Source organism: Protopterus annectens, chromosome 11.part0 (genome assembly GCF_019279795.1).
Source record: "Protopterus annectens isolate FY-2018-M chromosome 11.part0, PAN1.0, whole genome shotgun sequence".
NCBI lineage: Eukaryota > Metazoa > Chordata > Ceratodontiformes > Protopteridae > Protopterus > Protopterus annectens.
The window spans coordinates 1,085,291,418-1,085,315,332 of record NC_056745.1 but is presented as its reverse complement, the minus strand read 5'-3'; the positions used below and the strand labels follow the sequence as shown (position 1 = coordinate 1,085,315,332).

Below are 23,915 nucleotides of genomic sequence, written 5' to 3'. Positions count from 1 at the left end.
ACACACAGGAGTACAAGATCCAGCCTCATAGTGCACTGCAGTATCAGCTATTGATCTACCTAGTAAGGGAGTAGAACACACAATCTTCTGTACCACAGGCAAGTTTGCTACCTATTGTGCCATTGATTCTGATTACATTTGTAAATGAGGATGTCCAAATGAAAGGTCCCATTTCAATAGAGTCCTGAGTACAGATATTTTTAGATATACAAATAGCAAAAGAACTTAACAATGAAAACATAACTGCAGTCACAGGGAGAGTACACTAATGTAGACAAAGGCCACATAAATAAACTTTTAAAGGCATGTATTTCTGTAAATTATATATTTAACAAGATGAACATCACACACAGAATAATCTTAGTACTTTTGTAACCAAATGGTAAAATAGCAGCAGCAGAGGAGTGACTAATATCCAAGTTTTCCATAATCAAGTAGACACATATCCATCCTATAAATCAATCAGAAACATACCTGATATGCAACAAAAGTAGCAGCAACATCATTTGGAAATAAAGAAAAAGAAAGGGGAAATAGAAGTGAGGTATCCACAGTGTAATGCCACAAACAACAGATTTACTTGTATTTAGATGTTTTCTTCAGAGAAGTATTGCAGATTTTTCTCAGGAATGTACCACAGATTATAGGGGAGTTTGTTTCTGGCTTTATCTGCAACAACAAGATAGCTAAAGCTACAAGACTTATTTTTGGAGTTTGTAACTGATACAGTCCTCCAGCAAATTTCCAACATTCACATTAGGATTCCTTCCACAGAATATCTGTAGACAAGGACAGGTGATTTGATGAATATAGAAACTTAAAAGTGAAGCATAATGGTTTCATAAGTAACTTAACTGAGACATCTTCGAGGTCAGCGCTGACAAGGTTTAAAGTAGAGGCCTATGACTAGTCTTGTTATTCAGTTAAACACCTGTGGACGCTTGTGTTACAGAAATAGCAGTAGCTCACTGAAGAGATGTGCAGAGCAGAGAGTGAATGCATGGGAAGTATGAATTTTCCAGTCTACTATTATCAGTGAGGAAGACAATGGCTGTGTATAACATATGAAGAACGTGACTGCTGTTGGTAATAGTATTTCTGATATGCAAGTCAAATTTTACTTGACTGATGAGAATACAAACAAGTAAGGACTTTGTTTTATTGAGATGGCATCCTTAATGAGAAGCAAGTCTAATTCAGAAGTCTAAAGTTGTCTGGGAGGGAGGTGAGTACATTGAAAGGTGAGCAGAGTATTGTGCTATGGTTAAGCATGATGGTTTCAGTAGCAGACAGCATAGATTTGATTTTGCTTGCATTTAAGTAAAAGCCTGCAGCATTAAGGCAAAAGTGTAGAGTGAAATACAACAACTGATTTGATGCTACCAGCCTCAGATGAGTTTTCAAAATGCAGTTGTTGAGTTACTGGGCAAAATTTGTACCTTGACAATGATTAACCCTTTCATTCATGAAGATTGTGATGAAGAGTGGCTTCATCTCTGAATCCTGGGAAACTCCCACATTCATAGGAAGAAAAGGAGAGACAATAACATTCCGGCTCACAGATTGTCCCCTAACGGCCAGATAACAAACCACTTACTGGCAGTTAATATGAAATCATGATTGACTAGCATCTCAGTAAGCGAAGAAGTCAGACAGTGTCAGAGGCTTTGGATGGATCAAGGAGTATTTCTAGAACAAATTTGCCATATTCATGCAGACTCCAAATGCACTCCACAACATCAAGAAGGACAGTGCCAGCATTATCACAGGGCCTGAATCCATGCTGAAGGTAATATGCGAGTATATAAAGTAATGTAATAGCTGGCGGTGCAAAAACTTCACAAGGATCTTTGAAGTGAAAAAAAGGGCAATTGGATTATAATTGTTCGATGTAAGAAGCGATACCTTCCTGCAACAAAACTATTAGTGCCGACTTTTATATTGTAAGCAATCGCCCTTCTTTGATGAACCTATTAAATAAACAAGAAAATAAGATAAGAAGTAGGACTGACTCTGCAAATCCATACTGGAAATAAGGAGCTAAAAAAAACATCTCAAGCATTTTTTTTTAACAGTCTTGAAAGTGATTTATGTTATATTTAGCTGTCTCCCTGTTATCGAGCAGAGAAAAGGGTGAATGAGTCTGACATCAGGGATGGGCTTGTTATTAGATCATTAGTACCTGAACCTGTTGTAATACCCACAAAAGAATAATTGGCATAGACAACAGTTATGTCATTTTAGTAAAGTAAGTTGGAAAAAAATATGTGTATGTTTTGTGTTAAATCTGCAAAATGTGCAGTTTAGCAATACTGTAGTCAAATACAGAACCATAGCTTTTTGTCATGTTTCACATATATCAAATGCTGAAAAAAGGTTAGGAGAAGGTGAGGCCACAGAAATGTGTTTTGTTTTTTTGTTTGTTTTTTTTTTTGCTTTTGTTTTGCTTTTTTTGTTTAAGTAAAGGATCTGTTTGTTTGAATTAAAAAAGGAAACAATCTGCTATGTAGGAGAGCCATGTGTTGTTCAAATTATGCAAATAGATGGTAATAACAATAGCATGTTAGGAAAACAGGAATTTGATCACTTTATTTTTAATTCAACATGGCTTTTCATGATCACACTTCTCACTTGCAATGATTTAGGCAAAATGCTATGATTTTTTTGCCCTTAGATTTAACATTCCTTTTTCTAGATTTACTGATTTTTTTTCTTTATAAGGTCAGACTTGCTTAAGGATGCATACATTATTAAATAATCTGTGCAGGTCTGTACATGCCATGCATTATTGTTATGAACTCAGAGATTTGATACACAGAAAACTTATAGTCTAAAAAAATAAATAAATACAATACTTCTGAGATACCCCCTCCCCCGCTATGATTTTCAAAGCCCAGAGCTATAGTTTGTAATTCTCAGAGTTTTAGTGGTATGATCATGGGAATGAAAGAAAATGAAGTGGATAATGGATTTAAAGCAAATGAAATAATGAATACAATCAAGGATGTAGCAAATAAAACTTGGTTCTGTCAGTTCAGTATTAACAGAAGATAGAAGACTCAAAATATGACATTCAAGATTTAGTTATGAAATGCTGCAGCTGTGAAAGTCATTAAGAAAAGTTAAGGGCTTGCTATTAGGCAAAACTGCTTAGCAGGTTCCCAATCTGTAAAATGTATGACACAAAAAAAAATAAAGAAATTTCCCTATTAAATATGCTTTGTAGTCTTTCGTTCCAACACGCCCTATGCTCACTAGTCTTTAGGGCTTTATCTTCCCTCAGTGATGTGGACCACATGCTGACTCCATCATATGAAACATATTTAGGATACACTGTGAGTCCCAAAAGCAGGGACACTGAGATATATTATGGGAAAGCAAGACTGCGAGACTTTAGTTTACCTGGAGTTCATCAGGGGATGGGCATGATCCTGCCATGGCATGAGTCTTTCTTCCATATGAAAAGAAAATGAACATGAAAGTCAATTATGCCCTGAGGTAAAGTTATATGCACTTAGAACTGTGGCACTCTTCATCAAAACTTCCAGTTCTAAGCTATATTATTGCTAGACTTTGAGGAATTTGGGAGTGCCAAATACTGTTATGACTGAGTTCCACTCTGCCCCCGGAAATGCTCATGCATGTACAAAATTTTTATGCATGAAAGCAATTGCTTTTCTTAGATGAATGACATAATAGCTGTGGCAGCTGCCTTAAAGTCTGGACTTTCAATCTAACTGCATTCCAGAAATTAGGGCCAGTACTCTAACAGGTAAAAAAATAAATTAAACAAGTCTGCCAGCATTTTTTTAAGTATATTGTTACATTCCATCATTTATCTACGGAGTAAGTACACAAAAACACTCCAAAATCCTGGCAAGCTCTACATTATTAAGGTGAACATGTTCTGAAATTTTCAGATTGTTACCTACAGACTGATGTTAAGCATACTGCAAGTGGTTACTTACAATAACTGGGAAATCAAACAAAAATCTGCCTGAAACATTACAGAAGAAATTTGTATAATGGTATCTAATGATCTAACATCAAGAATCTTCTTTGATAGGTCTTGTGCTTTGTTTCATCCTTCGTTCCAGTCAGAATTAATCACCTTTTTTGGAAGATTCAACACTTGAGGATGAACATGTACCTGTGATGTCACATGCCATGATGTACTGTGTCAGCTGCTTAAGCGTGCCAGTCCAGCCTGCCTGCTAGCTCCTTTCTTGCTACTTGTACAGTTTAAATCCCAGTCCTGTTATAATTAGCAATGTTTTTTCATCCACATGTCCCTTTCTTTAAAGATCTTCATAGCAAATGAAAAACATCCCAATCCTGTACTGCTAAAGTTCATAAGGTTTGTGGAAAGAATTTCCTCACATGATAGTAGGAGGGCTGCTGTCATGGCCTCAGGGGGATGATGGAATATTATAACTGGGAATCTAGTTTAGAGGTCTGGGTTTTGCTCAGTCCCTCCAAGATGTATAGTTACATTTTTGTGCAATATCCTGGTCTTTACAGGAACAGGACTTTATCCTTGCTAAACAGGGGCTTGAACACATTACTGTTATCCATGATGGTTGCAAATAAGAGTGATAAAAGAGGTGCACGACAGACTGGCATCATTCCAAGGGGTGCATGAGAATGTCCTAATGCTAACACTAGTACTGTAGTATTTTGGTTAACAGTGCTCTACTTCTCCAAATGTCATTGTCTTGACCAGTATTCTTGGAGTTGGACCTCTGGGTAAGAAGGTACTCCAGGTCTTCTGGCTCTTCCCACCAATCATGCTGGCTTTCTGCTTTGCATTCAGTCCAACTACTCCATGATGGGTCAAGAATACTCTCCCAGCATCCATTTGTAGGTGTATGTAATCCCCTCCATAGGTGGCAGCCCCAGTGGTTGCAGTTCCCTGTAAGTCAGGCAAGCATATACATGTATATTGCTTACTGCCAAGGGAAGTATACATTTTTATTGTTATTTCTTGATTTCAGGAAGGTGGCTTCTTTGGCTGGATAGGGGTGTGCTAGCAGATGTAAGTCACACGGGTACATACAGAGCAGAAGTATTACATCATAGTGTATGATATCATAGCTGCACATCCATCTCCAAGTACAGGAACTTCTAAAAATCATTCCAAATTTTGATTAGGGGAAATGATTAATCTAGCCATATAATTCATCAAGGATGGTTCTCTTATAGAGCAGTTGATATGATAAGAATGTATCTGCAATGTATTATCTGATGCTTGTATGGGTGATGGCATAATGCCATTGTTGATTAGATCTAATTCTATTTTTTTTTTAAATAGGCAGAACAAGGAACTGGGTTGGCTTTTATTGCATTTACTGAGGCAATGACTCACTTTCCAGCATCTCCTTTCTGGTCTGTCATGTTTTTTCTAATGCTGGTGAACCTTGGATTGGGCAGCATGTTTGGAACTATAGAAGGAATCATCACACCTCTTGTCGATACATTCAAAATACGCAAAGAGCTCCTGACTGGTGAGTAATGGCAGAGTTATGGAATGGAAGAGGTTAGGTTTCAGACAATTAAACAATACATGTTGTCCTGATTTTCACATTGTAAATGTTTAGATTAGTATCAGATAAGTGCAAGGCCCTGGCTTTTACACAAGATGAGCACGTGATGACATGGCTATAATTTTTATTACAAGCTTCTATTTACTTTTAATCAAAGTTAGAAGTAGCACTTTTGGTACTGATGCATATTCAATGACTCTTTTTATTTTGTTATAAATGAAAATTTCCATTAGATATGTTTAGTTAATCTTCATTAATGTGGTAGAGTGGTGATCCGAATAGACATTTTCAGGCTCAGCCTGTGAGAGTACCCAAATAGTATGAATGCAATATTAACGCTCTATTAGTGTAATAGAAATAAAGAAGCAAACATAATTATAAGATGCATGACTAAGGAGGAAAGCAGCAGTGCAATGTTTGCACAGAATTATAAAATAGGTTACTATAGTATATACAATAGGTACATTATTTACATCACTTCATGAGATATCCTTTCTTGATCATGAGTAATGCTAGGTTAGTTAAGCTGCTTTGGAAGAGAGAGAGAGAGAGAGAGAGAGAGAGAGAGAGGGAGGGCTTGGGGTAGTAAAGATAAGTTGAAAGAAGGGATGGAGGGTTGGGCTCTTATGTGTGCTGGCACTAACCCTGCCTCTAACCCCAGCCCCATACATTATCTAAATTGTAATACTCTCAGGGAAGGGGGTTTTAGTAAGGTAAACAATCTGTCTGTGATGATATTTTTTTATGCTATCCGGTTGGAAAATTTTTTCTTCCTTTTTTCAATTTCTAATAAGTTTCATCTTGTAGATTTGACTCCAGCAATTTCCATTTGCCTACTTTGTGAATTTCAGCAAATCATATAATCAGACAGTGCTACCAGGCCTCCACTGAAAATAAGACCTAACCCAGCAACACAACTTTGTTCAAATATAAAAATCAGTAAAATATACCTGACATTTTGTCCATATCATTCTGTACCCATCTGTTTCTTCATCTGGTTTTCCTGAGAAAACTGATTTGAACAGCCTCTGATGTAAAACAGACTGCATTGGCAGAAATTCAGATTTCTTTTGGTGTATGCCTCATATAATTCTCTTGTATGGTTACAGTGTATTGTTTCATTTAACGTTATTTGCCATTAAAATTTAGAAGCTTTGGGTTATATAAGAAAAATGAAAGTTAGATACTTACCATAACAATATATCCCAGTGAGTATGTCTGTCTTCATTAACAGCAGGTCTAATGCTGTCAGTCATTAGGCAGCTCAGCATCAGAAACTTTCCCAAACTACTACGTCTCTCTTCTTTACCCATAATTCACTAAAAGTAACCTTTCTCTTCAGATCTGTGGTGTCCTACAAAACGTCAAGCAAAAAATAATGACAAACTTATAAACTTCGTAAGCAAGTGGACGGGAATGTGGATATGTATACAAATGAGGACTGATCTGATCACACCAATCTATTATAAAGGTAAGAAAATAACTTTTATATCTGTACGAATAGGCCCTTCCTTATTAACAACATGATAAAGTCCCAAGCTAACCTTTCTGGGTGGTCTTCCTCGTGGGAATATACCTTTGTTTCCTATGGCCTGAAAGAAAGACCTACACCTGGATATCATGCTCAATTTATAGCGTCTTGCAAAAGTGTTCAGTTAAGTCCACATGGCTGCTGTACATATCTGCATTCCAAAAAAAAAAAAAAAAAAAAGGCTTGAGAGGTTGATATTGCTATAGTGGAATGGGCTTTAGGCTCTGAAAGCAAAAGGTTCATAGGATCATAGGAGGTTGCTAGGCTATTGGTCCTGAGATCCTTATAAGCCTAGCCAAGAGTTTAGTCCATGTTTAGATAAATTATCACCCGATGCCCCTGTCCAGCAGGGAAACAGGTGGAATCCCAAGGGTATATTTTCTGTTTCCCATCCAGTTATCCAGGTTGCTCTTAAAAAGGGGTAAAGAGGTACTCTGCTTGATGTGGAGAGGGAGTCTGTTCCATAGATGGGGGAGTCTCTAGGGCACAAATCTGTCCAGTCAACAAGTCTTGTTGATGTCACAGTCCATGTTGAGGTTGCGCATGTGGGTTACTCAAATGGAGCTTGACTTGTAAATATGTAGCAGTCTCATCAAGGTGGGTGTCTGTGATCACCTTGTATGCCAGACAGAGGTCACCTGTGAGGAGTCTGTATAAAACTGAGTAGAGGGATAGGGCTTTTAGTATATCTGTGCATGGTGGATGTTTGAGGCCCTGGATTCTCCTGGTGAGGAACCTCTGTGGTCTCTCCAGCTGCTGCATGTGCTTTAAGAGGTACATGCTGAAAGGGGCGCTGTACTCAATAATGGGCCTTATAAGGGAAGAATACAAGTATGATATTACCTCCTTGTCCCTAGATCAGATACCCTTACTTATGAGGTCGGCCATGTAGAAGGCTTTCCATAAAACAGAAGCAACATGGTGGTCAAAAGTCAGGTTGCTATCAACATGGGTGCCCAAATCCCTCATGACTGATTGCATGCTTACGACGTTGCTATTAATGTGATAATTTGTGAGGACGTCACTCTCCCCAAAGTGGATGATGATGCATTTTTTGGTATTCAGCTTGAGGCCATGTTTCTGGCACCAGTCATTTTTCTGAGTGAGATCCTCTTGGAGGATGTCCACATCACTAAGGGAATTGAACAGCACCCAACTTGCAGTCATCTGCAAACTTGGTCAGCCATAGCCCACTGGTTTTGGCCTGCACCTCAGAAAAGTATATTCCAAATAACAGAGGCCCTAAGACCAAACCCTGGGCTACGTCACTTGTTATGGGTCTACTGCTTGAGGTGGCTTCCCCTAGTTTGACTAGGAAGTTTCGATCAGTGAGCCACTTTGCTACCCATCTGGTAACATATGGATTGATGCCTAGTTGAGAGAGTTTATCTATTATGCCTGATGAAGAATAGTGTCAAAGGCTTTGGCCAGGTCAAGGTAGGCACAATCTTTCCCTCATCCATGGCTTTGGTGACTGTCTCAAAGAAGTCAACCAAATTTAGCAGACATGACCTCCCCTTGATGAAGCCAGACTGTATGGGATCAAGTGTTTGGAGGTTGCCAATGTCCTTTTTAATGAGGTCCATGATAATCTGTTCCATGGCCTTGCAGATCAGGCTAGTTAGGCTTATGGGTCTGTAATTTCCCGGATGGGTGGACACTCCACCTTTGTGTAAAGGGATGACAGTGGTTGAATAATGAAAATATTGCTAGCATAAGAGATAATAAGGGATGTCCCTATTATTGGAATACTACAACTGGAACTACTTTACCATACAACAGGAAAGGAATTATGACAAATGAGCTTAGGTGTACTCTGACATATAGCACAGATAATGCCCAGATATGTGAAGTGGTGAAGAAATATTGGCCGGTCCTTATGGAAGACACTAAAATTCAGAACATAGTGGGAGATCAGCCAAAATTTACTTTCAAAAATAGGAAGAATTTAAAACGTTTATTATGTAATAAAGGAGGACCGACTAGTACTATACCTCCCCATGCCATGGGCACTAAGAAATGTGGACGATGCAAGGCTTGTAAATATATTAACACTGAACCTAATTTCATCCATCCTGTATCAGGCCAACATTTTAATTTTAAAGTCTCAGCCACATGCACCTCACAACATCTGGTCTACATTGCAACCTGTAAGGACTGTACAGCGTTTTATATTGGAAAAACGAACCAGCGATTTAAAGAACGTATTCTAAGGCACCAAAGGGATATTATTCATTGGGATCAGCAAAATAGTTTAGCAAATCATGTCATAGCCCATCCCACACATAATTTTGTTTTTCAGGTTATTGAATTAATATCAGTAACTAACAGGGGAGGTGATATTAAAAATTTGACAGAAAATAAAGAAATTAAATGGATATAGAACTTAAAGGCACACAAGTCACCTGGGATAAATGCTGTAGTCCCTTTAAAACCAATCCTAAGAAACAGGCGTGTCTCAGCTAAACCAAAGTAAAGTACTCAATACAAGGAACATGATTAGTTCACAAAAAGGTGTGTGTAGATGAAAGTATCTGAATGGCTAGTAGTTATTTTATATTTTGAAACTGAAATTTCATCGAAATGAAAAAGGCTAACAGCCAAAAGCGCTTTTTGTGTGCGTTTTACTAAATAAGCTCACCAGAGCGAGCTTTTTAGTTTGGGATTCATTTTAAAGCTTTTAAAGAAAACTATTATTCAGAACTTATTATTGTGAACTGAGAGCACGTCAGCATAGCTGATGAGAGCCCTGTGGAAGTAAGCGTTGTTTTAAACTGTGAAATAAATATTTTTTGTGGTTTTAATGAGACTTGGACTAATGAAAAAGGGCTTCAGTTTTCAGTTTGAAAGCATTTGCTAACTTGGCATCAATCCTGAAGTTTTTAAGGGAACTACTAACCAAGACTACAACTTAAGAGTGAAAGTAAGTTAGCACAGCTGATGAGAACTCTATGAAGTAAGTGCTGACTTAATTGCTAAACAGACTTGCTGTTTCGCTATATTTCTGAAAGATCTTGGAATTTATAATTTGTTTCAAGAAATACATACATATGCCTAACACGCTGTTATTTGTGGAAATTATTACAATACAGCGTTTCAGCTTGTTGGTGCATAAATTCTCTTCTCATTTCAGATCAAATTTACAGTAGGGGCAGGCAACTGGAAAAGCCACCAACTTTAAGAACACAACAGCAATAGGCTACAACATCAATGGGGTGGGAGAGTGGGAGAAAAAGTTTCAACACAGATCAGAAAACAAAATTTGGCCAGAAAATATATAAAATATATAAATAATTCAATCAACCAAAAATAAAGACAGTGCAGAACACTGAACAGTTAAAGTGCCAAAAATATATACTTATCAGCTATATATTTCCAGATTGTTTGAGAAGCACTCTTAATCAGAACACAAGGAAATTCTAACAATGATATGCAGGAATTTACAAAAAGGTAATATTTTTATACCAGCAAGACAAAAGCCAAGCCTTGTGACAATCAGATAACACAAAAGCTGTTACACCAGTTTTACCAACTTTAAGAACACAACAGCCATAGGTTATTATGTTTTTCACAGCAAGCTTTAATACAGACAATTAACCAGTTATTGAAAACTTTATAACCAAATTTTTTTTTAGAATAGGATATGAGCAGTTTCTTTGGGGGATGAACTTGTTTAGGTAACTTATATCTGAGATGGGACGAAAGTTCTTTGTTTTATGTGGTACTAAAATAAGCAGGAGTAGTAACCTAACCCTTTTTGGTATGATAGGAACTCTTGGCTAGGCTTTTTTACTAGAAAGTTTAAGACCCCTTTCCATGCTGCACTTTTTTGATGGGAGCAAGATATCAGGCAAGGGTAAGGAGTACAGATATCATAGGATTATAGGATCATAGGAACTTACTAGGCTAACAACCCTAGAGCCTTTTTAAGCCTAGCCATTCATGCCCTTATTGCCCCAATTATCAAATCCCATGGGATAGAGTGACTTTGGTATATGCCTGTGCCTTAAGCCTTAGAGGTGTGGAATTAGACTGTATACCTTCCTGATCTAAATGTCCTTATTCACTTGTCATATATGATGGCTAGTCATCCAGGGATGTTTTAGACAGATGGCCTCTGACTTCCACCAGACTGGGACAGTCAGACAAGACTTCAAGGATTCTATTGCTGCACTAGTGAGTAGACCATACTTCACCTTCCCTTCTGAGAGAGTGGCTGTGCATGAATATGCCACAGTAATTTTAGATTCTTCTAGATCTTTCATTTTGTGGTTGTTAGCCATATCTGAACGATAGCTCTGTGGCCTTAACTAGATTTTGGAAAAGGAGCAATAGAGGGGCTGCAATTTTACACAAATAGCTGTCATACTTTGTTCATCTTCCTTAGGTAGGATTTTACTCCAGTACCAAAAAAAGACTGATGATCTGAAAAAAATGAATTTAAAAAAGTAATCTTGACATCTTCGTCAAATCAGTAAGATGGAAACAGGTGTGCTAGTGTAGGGCAATACTGGTGCTTGCAGTTGAGGCTGAACCCCGAGCAGGGCTATATGCTAATCTCAAATTAACATCTGAATCTAATGAGACAGATGCTGATTGGGACTGCAGCTTTTATTTTACAATTTCATCTGGCAACTGTTGGAAAGAGTAGTGTATTTTGTCAAACTAGCTAGGAAGGTGTAATGCTCTATAGCTTGTGATGCTATAACTCAATTAACTTTTGTTCAGATCTTATCTCATATAACCAATTTATTAAAATTGACCATGCTTTCCTTTTTATTTTCCCACAATTTAAGTTGCTCACTTCCTGTTTGAGGGCACAGAACTGTAAATATAACATCTTTCTTCTTTTATATTTCCCTTTAAGTTCTTCCCATTCCAATTGTTTCTCACCCTCCCATAAATGGTCCCAAATTTGACTTTTGTTTTTTGATGTTGCCACCTCCAAGCTAGTGTGTCTTTTCTCTTATAATTTATCTGGCCTCGTTTAGGGAGAATAGCTTATCCCCATCCTTATATCCCTTTCCTTTGGAATATTTTACTTGTCTTCTGTACCACCTCTTCTATTTGGGAATTTCCCAGATTTCCTAGTTTGTCTCCATATTATCTCTAACCATTCATATGTCTCTAGTTTGGGGTATTTTTGCACCAACATCTGTTTCCATTTACCATCATTATTTAAACTCACCTCCCAATTATCTCAATCTTGCAAGAATGTTGCATACGTGTAGTTTGCTACAGAGGGTGCTTCCACTCTAGCTTTGTATACTGGAAGGACCAGTCTTGTCCATTTCACCTAGGGTCACTGCCTCAAACATTATTTAGTATACTTCCATTTGGAAAAGAAGAGAAAGGTTGTGGTAAATATAGTCTACTAGAAAGCACATGACATTTAAGGATTATGATCTTATGATCTAATTCCAATTTGAGATTTCTCCATCTTTGTAATTTTGCCTGAATAACCACCAGAGTTTTGGCATAAGACCTCTCTAATGACTGCACACTGAGTAACAGCTTAATTTCAGCTCTCCCAATGAGAAAAAAGAAAGTCCAAAAATAAAGCCAGTGAATTTGTCTTTTTTAAATTTCAGTTACTGGCTAGTAAGTTCATTGCCTCAATGCCATGAAAGAAGGAACATAGAGAACCTGAGAGAAAATAAATCACAAAAGGCAAGGAGAAAACACTGGCTGTGAAGAATCCTGCAGCTGCTCAACAAAAAAAAGTTCAAGCTTTTGCTTTGGTGTAAGGCATGCCTTCCAGTAATCTAGAGGGGGGAGGGAGTCAAATAAGCTCAGAGATGATTAAAAATAAATGAAACACTGAAGCTGTGTATCAACTCAAATAACAAAAGGCTGAAAAAATGTAAGAAGCTTTAAACAAATAATCAGATGCACTGATAAAACTGCAGCAGAGGAGGAAGTGAAGAAAGGGATGGGTATGAGGCTACACAAGAAGAGATGTTTCAAAAACGGTAGAATTAGAGGACAGAGCACTTAGGGAAAACCTGAGATTTTCTGCTGTTCCAGAGAAATTGGAAGGAGCAGACTGTATTAAATTAATTTTATGAAAGCACAAATAAGCACCTGGACTGGTATTCCATAGCAGGAGTTGTTCATTGAAAGGGCACATTGTGTGTATGCTAAAAACCCTGACCACGAGAAAGCAGCCAGGACTTGTATTATTATTAAAAATACAATCATACCAGCAGAAAAAGTTGATTCTGACAAAACTGTGGCAGATGGGAAAAGTACTAAGAGGCAGGAACAGTAGAGTATTTATGGAAAATGACTGCACAGTGTAGACCAGGCAAAAGAGCAGCAAATTTATTCCATCAAGAAACTTCAAGAAGCAGGTGTGATATTCAAGATGCTGTATTCAACTATCTTCAGAATACTTTTTCCTGGAGGATCAGTCATTTTTGATGCAGAACAGGCTAAGGAGGAAACACAAACATTTGCCCACAAAAAGTGAGCAACCAAATAGAAGAGGACTTTGCTCGTTACTCTGCCAGTAATAAAGCTCATAGAGAGACTTTGCCATTGAAACCTTTTTCCAGTGTTCCAAAGGAAATGCTTGAGAAACAGAGAAAATCACAGGAATTGACTAGAAGAACTGGTAGAATATTGGAAATGAATCAGAGACTGCAGTTGGGAGATAGAGATCAACAGGAAGAAAACAATAGAGATCAACAGGAAGAAAACAAGCAACTCAGAAAATAATGAATAAATGTGCAATTACAAAGCATTGATCACATTTGTGAAATATGTCTGAGCAATAAAAACTGGAAATATTGGACTTTTTTGACATTGTTAAACTTGTAGGGTCCCAAAAGCCTTTGCCCTACTTCATGTCATTAATGTTTGTAAAACTTTAAAGAGAAGGGGAGGGAAAGAGGTAACTGTAAATAAAACAATTTTTTGTTTTAGCAGGATTTTTATGAAACATTTCATTGCATAAACTGCATGTTATATAGTAAAGCATGTTCAGATATTTTTTGTGTATTATATAAGGATACTAAAGTAAATGGGTCCCTCTTTTTTCTTTCTTTCTTTCTTTCTTTCTTTCTTTCTTTCTTTCTTTCTTTCTTTCTTCTTTTTTAGATTTAAGAAATGTAGGCATTGCAATGTAAAATGAGAATAAAGCCTGGACAAAAGCATGTTTAAGACAGTAGGCTATAATCTTGGGTTGTTGAGGTGGGAGGTGGGGTGTAAAAGTATACAGATCATGATATAATTAGAGTTGATATGCTTATTCTTAATTTAGCATAGGGGAATAACTGGGTTTAGGCTATTGGCTTGATTAAACAACAAAATTTTAAGTGGAAGTAAGTAAATAAGAGAACACTGAATATAATGAAACGTTTTCCTTTAACAAATAAATATGAGAAACTTGTAGCTGAAGGCAACTATGTATCTGTTTCTTATGTTTCTATGTAGACAAACTGATAAGAGAGCAATACTTTTTAAGACTAAAAGTTAATGTTTTCTAAAAGCATTCACGTTGTCTTCTACATCTGCAAGAGAAAGATAAGACAAAAACAGACAGCACTTAGTATAAGTAGAAGCACATACGGTACCATTCGTCTTAACATGGATAACCTTAATTATTGGTCAATTAAAACCTATGAGTGTAACTGTCAATCTGGGACAATTGTTCCTATTAGGAGTGTTAAACTACATTATTTACAGGTGTACATGGGTTTGTGTGTTTCTGTTAAGTTATTAGGTTATGGGGTATTCCATGTTATTTCTGTGTGTGTCTTTGTATGTATGAGAGTTTTCATTAAAACAGAATGTCTTGTAAGATGTGACATAGATTCAAATGGACATGACAGGAAACCACTGTATATAAGATCAGCCTGCCAAACATTACTGCATGCATGTAGCAAAAAAGCTAAAAACAGAAATTTTTCAAACGCTGTTATACATAACAGGTGAGAACAACAACTTCATATCTTGACATTTTCCATATTATATTGGAACATGAATGGTATCACAGGTATATACAAAAAAGAGTAGTTTACTTACATTAAAAATGCAGAGTGCAAAAAGCTATGCTACAGGAGGCACATTTGGGAAAAACTGAGTAGGTGAATTTGATAAAGAAAGGATTTCAGGATGGTTATTCAGCAAAATATCTGGGACAAAGAAAAATAGGAGTACTTATATTAATCACTAAAGGAGTTCAACTATATTTTGAAGAGGAAAAAAGACAATGATGGTAGATTTGTGGTAGTATGGGGCTTCAGGCAAGTGATGAGGATTATGCATGTATTTATATTCCAACTAAAACTGCTACAATGGAGCTTAAGAAAATTTTGGGAGAAATAATCAGCTTTCAGCAGGGAATATTACTTATCGGTGAGGGACTGGAATTTGATTTGCAACAGCAATGGTGAGTCTGGTGGAACTAGAAGGGGAAATATAATAAAAGAGAGTACATTTTTATAGAAATTCATGAAAATATTTGATATGGAAGATGTGAATTCAGAAGATGGAATTCAGAGAGAATTTACATATTGCCCAAGGTACAAGCTGTTCTAGGCTGGACAGAAACTGTATTTCATAGGAAAATGTGCATTTAATTGAATGTTTTGATACACATCCAATCACTATTACAGATCACATGCCAATGATAACTAAGATAAAAATGGAGAGTAATGAAGTAAAAATGAGACACTGGCTCTTTCCCACCTATCTGTTAAAAAGAGAGGCATTTAAGGAATGGATAATGGAAATTATTCATGAATTATTAGGGAAGATAGAAATTTGATCAGAAGATGTAGTGAGAGAGTATGATAAAATGAAAGTGAATTTTAAAAATGAGGAATTAAAAGAAAAAGCGATATGGTTAAGGAATGGCAATAATTATTTAGAGGGACTGACAAAGTTAAAGGTTTGCAGAATAAGGTGAATCTTACAGAACAAGAAGAAGCACAACTGTAGAGTGCTAAAGAGAAAATAAGGGACTACCCAGATAATATGCATGAATTTAGAAAGATTGCGATTAAGCAACTGTTTTTGTATATTAACTCCAGAGCACAAAAACTTTTAGCACAATGATTCAGACAACAGAAAGTAGAAAGTGTTGTTGCCAAGTCTGGGGGCCTCTCATGAGGAAAATAACCAACAATCCTGTAGAGGTATTTGAAATGTTTTGGAAATTTTATGAAAATCTGTATAAAGCAGGGAAATATGGAAATCAAGAAAAAGCACAAATGGAAATTTTATAGAATAATTAAATATACCAATGTTATAGGTAGATGAGGCTCAATTATTAACAGTTAGGACAGGAGGAGATGAGGTAAAAATGGTGTTGGATAACCAATCTACAGGAAAGTCTCAAGGAATAGATGTTATTCCTGTGGAAAATTGGAAGCTAAGAGGGAAGAAAGTCATAAAGATCTGGAAGGTTTTGTTTAACAATATTTTAAAAGGAGGAGAAGCACCAACATCCTGGAAGAAAGCTGTGGTGGCTGTAATACCTAAGGATGGTAAAGACCCATCAAATCCAGCTTCACATTGGCCCATTTTGATTATAAAGTGTTGGGTCTATATTGGTAAAATAATGGCAAAGGTGTTGCCAAAATTGATAGATATGGATCAATATGGTTTTGTGGAAGAGATGCAAACATTTGATAAGATTAACAAAACAATGATTATCCAGAGGGAAGCAGAATGTAAGAAAATACCACTATTGTTGGTGGGCCTTGATACTGAGAAAGCATTTGATAGAGTTAGCTGAGATTGTATTTCTAGGGAAATGGAAGCATTTGCATTCCCAGACACAATAATAAGGTTAATTAGGAAGATATATGAGAGATCTGAAGAGAAATTTATAGTGGGGGCATTCCTGTCTGAAAGGTTCTGTCTGAACAGAGGAACCAGGCAGGAGTGTCTTCCTTCCCCTTTGTTATTTGTTTAGAATAGAATATTTAGAACTATTGGCAAAGAAAACAAGGAAGTCAAAAATTCAAGGATCTAATTGGGATGGTAATCAAAAAAATGGTAGGTTTATTTGCAGATGATATTATTTTGCACCTGATAAAACCAAAAAAGGACATCTCGGTATCATGGAACATTCTGAAAGTGTGTTTCATTTTTTTTGGAGAATTTAGGTTTGATAAAGATAAAACAAAGGCTATACCTGTAAACTATGTACCCCTGCATGAACTGGTTCAGTAATACCCATATTTATGGGGACACAATAAAAAGAAGCAATTAGAAGTATGGGTTAAAAGGGGTTCTGTTATGGCAGTTAAGGATATGTAAGAATAGACTAAACAAAAGGCAATACAAAAACTGAGGAAGTAGAAGCTCTTCAAAAAAACTGAAGACAGGAAGTAAAAGGATTAACTGTCTTTTCTTTATTTTTTACTAGAAGCTCTTGTTTATAGATATGGATAGTAAAATACAAGCAATAAAAATGTTTTAGTCCTTTTAGTTTTATGCACAGGCCAGACAAATATTTATAAACCACAGAACTTGTGGATAGCAATCATAAAGGGTTGAAAGATTTTATCGGGGGGGGGGGGAGAGTCAAGTGGGATAAGTTAATTCTTCCAATAGAACAAGCTGGTTTGGGATTACCTAATCTGAAGGGATATCTTTGAGCTACCCTGTTATGGCTCTTATACATAGCACAAGCAGAAGGCTTTAATTCAAAGTGGAAAGGGATGAAGATGAAATGGAGAAGCTCAAGAAATAAGGAGAGAGTGGACTTTTGGATGCAGATTCTTAAGGAGAATAACAATAGCTATGTAGAATATTATATTCATAAAGTAGCAGAAAGTATTCTAAGAACTAATCCGACATGGGAATGGAGAAAGGAGATTCTCTCAATAGTGATGATTGCAATTGGGGTACAGCGAATAAGCAAGAGGGAGCAGGAATTTACTGCTGAAAACTGGCATAGGAACCAAGGTATTGGGAGTAAATAATTAGAGATGGAAATGTAATAGAATGGGAAAAGACGAAGAATCAATTTGGACTGCAAGCTATAGACTGTCTTTCCTATCAAGGATTGATATCAGAGTATAGGTAAAAAAAGGGATGGGGGAATCCTAAGTGATAGGTCAGCACTGAGTGAAGTTTTTGTTGAATCTAGAGCAGAAGTTACATTAAAAAAGGAATAATTAGAAGGACATATATAATATTGCAAGATAAATATATAGCTTGGGAAGAGAGGTTAGATAAGCAAACAATTCACAAAAAACAATGGGAGGATAAATGTATGGATTCCAAATATGCAACAAAGTGTAGAAGATTTAGAATTTTTACTTGGAAGTGTTTTCATATGTATTGTTATACCCCAAGCAAACTCCAAAGATGTTTTCTTCAGGTAGATTGCAAATGTTGGAGGTGGGGAAGAAAGAAGTAATCAGGAATATATTTTTGGAGTGCAAACATTTGGCAGGCTTTAAAAGTTCCCTACGGACTATTCTGTTAGAGATACTGGGTGAGCAGATTAGTGTAACTAAGAAAATTATTTTTTGAGCTGAGATACAGGATCTGAATTATCTAGACATAGTAAGGCCTTCCTAAGTTTAATTATAGTGACAGCCAAAAAAAGCAATTACTAGAAATAGGAGATCAAATTCTAAACCAACTGTATTTGAAGTAGTGAGTATAGTAAACTGAAAGTGGGATCTTTAGAAAAGGGTAGGTGCAAATTACATAAAAATGGGAATTGTGGACACTATACATGCAGAATAGTGTTTTAGAGGAGGAATAAGGTTTAAGAGAAGGCGCAAATTGAGTGAGTTATGTGATGTTTGTTTGACAATGACTGTGCAGAATATGTAGTGTATAATGTTTGTAACTGAATATGTATGTCAATATGGTTTGTTTTCATTTATGTAAACACAATTGCCTGTGTCATAAGTGCTAATTCTTTCATTTATACAAATGTATGATAGCCTATGTTATAAGTGATAATTCAATAAAGATGGTTAAAAAGTCATCTGTAATGCTTGTTCATATGTATCAGTCAATGAAATGCCCTGATATATAAATTATTTGTCTCTCCACATATGTGGATATTTCTGTACAAGTTGTCTCTTCCCTCTCACATTTATGGCTACACTACAACTTTTCTTTCTTCTTCATTTGTTTTATATCCTGATAATCTCCCACACTTTCTAATCATATAGAAAAGGGAGTCTTTGTCTTTCACTGACTCACCTAAACGGTCCATCTGTCTAAAGACTTATTTTCATCTCTTCTCCTTCCCATTCATAGCCCTTTATTCCCAAAAACATATCCTCTATGCCAGTGGCTCCAGATATGCAGCACATAGCAGTGGGATAGCAGGCAATCCTGTCTTGTCCCTGTAGTGAGTTTAAATATTTCAGACACATTTCTCATCAGTTTCACTTGTGCTTCAGTCCCATTATATATCTGTCTGATCATTGTTTAGAAAATTCTCCAGAAAAGTCCATATATTTTAGTGCTGTATTCAGAAAAGCCCAGTCTACCATTTCAAATGCTTTTTCTTTGTCTAGGTGAAATGCTGCTTCTGTTTTCTCATTTTCAGCATTTTTTATGATCATTAAGTTACTAACCATATTATCTAAGGTTTTTCTTTCCTTTATGAACCAACATTGATTCTTATTCACCACTTGTGGGAGGAATGTCGTTAATCTTTTCACTGCTATATTCATCAATATCTTATATTCATGGTTTAACATCATTATTAGTCTAAATGAACTGACCAGCATTAAGTCCCTCCCTTTCTTCCTTTGGTATTACCACTATAACTCTTTTTCCACAATCGTTGACTCTTCCCTGTTGGTTTTACTTTATTAAATGATTTGACACATATTTTTATCAGAGCAGTATTCCCTGACTTCCATACCTCAGCTGGAATTCCATCCAACCCTGGAGTTTTATTATTTGCTTGTGAGCATAGCACTTCTACCTCAGCTGTTACAATCTCTGCTAAGAGACTGGTCCCCATTTCTTCTAATATTTATTGAATGTTTAACTGCTCTAGATGTTTTTTTTTCTGTTTCAATCCTGCACTGTTCTGTTTCATTCTCTCCTCTGTAAAGATTCTTCAAATATTCCTGAAATCACTTCTTCAAACATTTCCTGACCTACAGAGAATAAGTCTAGCCACTACTATTGCCATGGTCCCTACCTTTTTAAACTCAAAAATTATTCCTTCTACCGTCTGCATTCTTGTTTGCATCGCTAATGCTTTAATTGCTGCTGGTGAGTTGATATCATGTCTCTCCATTATACTCATACTCCTTGCCAGGATCATTTCATCTTTCATTTGTTGTTGTTCCCTCTATACCTCTTTTACTTCTAACTTTTCACATTCACTCAGTTTTGCTCCCAACATTTGCAAAGCCCTCAGCCTTTGTCTTAACTTAAACCCTTTTTTTTCTCAGCCACTCTTTCCTTGGTATATCTCTCATTAAATCCTCTTTTAGTATATCTCTGTCTTCCAACAATTCATCCTCTATTTCCTAAGAGCTCATTCAAGGTCCTTTTATCAAAACCTTGTTTTCTTCCAGAATTAATATGTAAGTTGGAAATTTCCCTAGTCCCATTCCTGATTCTGTAACCCCCAATTCTTTTAAAGTTACATATATGTTATCTGAAAAGATTATAGGTCCCACCTTTATTTCTTCTATGATTTTTTTTTACCTTGATATCATCATTTTCTTTATTCTTGACCAAGAATACTACTTAGCACTGTAGTATGTGAATCCAGGATCTTGAGACCCCCCTCCATTTATTCCCCATATATCCACTAAGCCCAAATACTTCCACTGTCTTTTCTTTCATAGTAAGTTTCCTAATTCCTTCCATTTTCTTTATGATCACCTTTCATGGAATATTAAATTCCATTTCCCTGCTAGTATTAGTAATCCTTCTTAAAAGGCTACTTTTTTTATAACCAGGATCCAACCTTTTTCCACTTAGTATTTGGTGACAGATAGCTAGCTGCCAGTGTAACGTCTCCCCCATGTATTCCCCTGTCCAGGCTGCAAGTCTCTTGTTCATCTTCTGTGATTGCATCATCTTTTAGCTACAAGTTTATTCCTGCTAATTTTTTTACCCCTATTCTCCTTGCTCTTTGATAAGATGGCCAGGCTAATATCTTATACCCTCTCCATTGCAGTTTATTATGTTCATCTGTTTATACATGTTTCCTGTAGCATTGCTATTTTGACTTCCTCCTTTCTCAATATATTATAACTCCTCTCTCTGTTCACTGGGTTAGTAATTCATTTCACATTCCATGTAGTTATGTTTATGCTAGCCATTTATTTCTAGTTTATGCCCCTCCCCATTGACCCTATGGTCCCTGTTCATGTTTCTTTGCCGTTCTCTTTCCCTGTGTTCTTTACATGTTTTTTCATGACTCCAACCCATTTCCTTTCTTTCGTGGTGGATATTCCTCTCCCCATTTCATCCCTCTCTTCTCCTGTATTTCTCTGATGCACTTCAATAGATTAAAACAAAAATAAAAACAGTAATTACACAATCTGCAATGCTTTAACACATCTGCCATGATACTCCTACCCCAAAGAACTATATACAAATATATGGACTTCGAAGGAATTGGACTTTCACCTTAATGTGACCCACTGCCTGAAAGGTTCATCCCCCCACAATGAGTGAGTATATTTTATTTTGCTCCTCATAGAGTCTCCCTTTCCTGTACCCCTCTCCAGCACAATATATTCTGCATCACAACCTGTAAAGCACAAAAAGCAGTATCATTTTCTTGGATTTGCATCCACACTTAAGAAGCTTTAATTGATAAATGTGTACAATTTTATATTTCCTGTCTCTGTGATTCTTATCATGCCTCCTAATCTGATACACTAGCGGCCCTACCTATCTGACTATACTATATGGTCCTTCCCAATTTGAGGAAAACAATCTCCATACACAAATTACTTTAACATGACCTGCTGGCCCTGTTTCAACTGTACAATATCAGCTGGATCTCCTAACATCTTGTACATCCATCCTGCATGAAATAGACTCATGTTGTTGATGGATTTCTGCAAATTTTGTAACCAAACCTGGTGACGTGTCACAGTAAAATAAGGCAAAGATGGGTCAAAGGGAAAATTCAATGGCATTTTTCTTCCTGTCATTAACTCAAAAGGTGAAATTCCCAACTTACCATTAGGTGATGCTCTGATTCCCAGCAAAATAAGTGGCAAATGCATGATGCAGTTAGGTCCCTTCTCCATACAAGCTTTAGCAAGTCTGTCCTTATTCATTTTTTTGACTATTTCGTTAGACTGTAGGTGATGTGGAACATAGAATCTCTGCTGTATCCCTAACAAGTTACACACTTCTTTCATAACCTGACTTGTGAACTGAGTACCGTTGTCAGACTCAATGATCTGGGGCCTGCTGTCTCAGGAGAGATATATAATTCTTGCACCCCAGCAGCTACTAAAAGGTTCACCCTGACTTATTACCGGAGTATTATTCATATGGACTACAGGACTTTCTTAAGACTAATATGCAGTTTTTAAAACCTGCTGCAAAAGGCATGATAGATCAAGGACAATCTTCCTTTTAGTCTAACTTTTTGCCTGCAGATGTCATGAGTGTAACCATAGGGCGAACATTGCATCATACATCAGAACCGTTACAGTTATTTTCTAAATGGGATGACAGGAAGGGATTCCTCTTCAGAATCTTATGGTTTTTGAAGACTGGTGCAGTAATACTGGGGTTACTTGGGGTTGGGAATTGTCAAAATGTTTTAAAGCTTTTCTTCCTAAAACTCTTAAGACTTACATTGAAGTACATGACTTACCTCTTGACAACCTTCATGCCTGGCTAAATGCAACTTTACAGGCTTTAACATAGAAAACATGTTTTGACCCTAGGTTACTAGGCAATTCAGAATAACCATAACAGACAACCTTATGAAAACTGCAGCATTGCTTTCTGTAGCGTGTGCTGTAGTGCACAATTATTCTGACAGACAAATGAAACAGGATAATGTACAGAAGCACGTGGTTAAAGCTTTTTTTTGCAGAGTTCAGGGACTTGATACAGCTATCAAGTTAAATGTAATTGCTACAGCCAAAACTTTAGAAGGTGTCAATTTAGTGGTTGTTAGACAGAAACAGATTTTGCAAGCATCTGATGCAGTAATAAGATTTTTTCTGTAAATAGGCTTCACCAGTCACAGCAGTTAAATGTTTTTTGTACAAAACTTGGGCATGTAAAAAAAACAATGTCCTAAATACTGGACATAAAAAACAGTGTAAAAGCTGTTATTGATGATCTAGTTCCAGCCATTTCCAATAAAACTAGGCAGGTTAAAAGATCTGAGGGGTTGGGGCAGTGAGTGAGATTACTAATAAACCACCTTGTCATTCACAGGTTTGGTCCCCATGTAGGGAAAGTGTGCAATCTATCCTGAGCATTCCCTTACATACCACCATTCAGGATTTACAAAAGTTTTTAAAAATCATAAATTATAATAGAAAATTCATAGAAGATTATTCAGTATTGGTAGACCCATCGTAAAAAATGATTACTATCAAGATGCTCAGTACTACAATTTTGGTATGGTCAGAAGAGGGAAAGAAGGCAGTGGAGACACTGAAGCAAAAGCTGGGAGTAGTTACTGAATTAATCATACCAGCAGCAGAATATCCTTTTTTATTTGCAAGTAGCAGCAGAAAATGACAGCATTTCTGCAGTCCTGTTACAGAGATACCCTCATACCTTACAGCAGAAAATTCAGGCCAGGCTAAGAGCTATTACGTTTTTCAGCTGAATGTTGACATCAGTAAAAAAGGGTCATCACCCTTGTGTAAAGGCTTTGTTAGCTTTATACTGAAAAA

General features: G+C 36.6%; 1 protein-coding gene across 1 annotated transcript in view; it reads left to right on the top strand.

The window, feature by feature from the left end:
* SLC6A15 (solute carrier family 6 member 15) overlaps positions 1–23,915 on the top strand; it is a 587,241-nt gene that overhangs the window by 437,899 nt on the left and 125,427 nt on the right. The window contains exon 14 of the mRNA XM_044088435.1: positions 5,312–5,504. Coding sequence (XP_043944370.1) covers positions 5,312–5,504 — 193 coding nt within the window. The remainder of the gene's footprint in view (positions 1–5,311; positions 5,505–23,915) is intronic.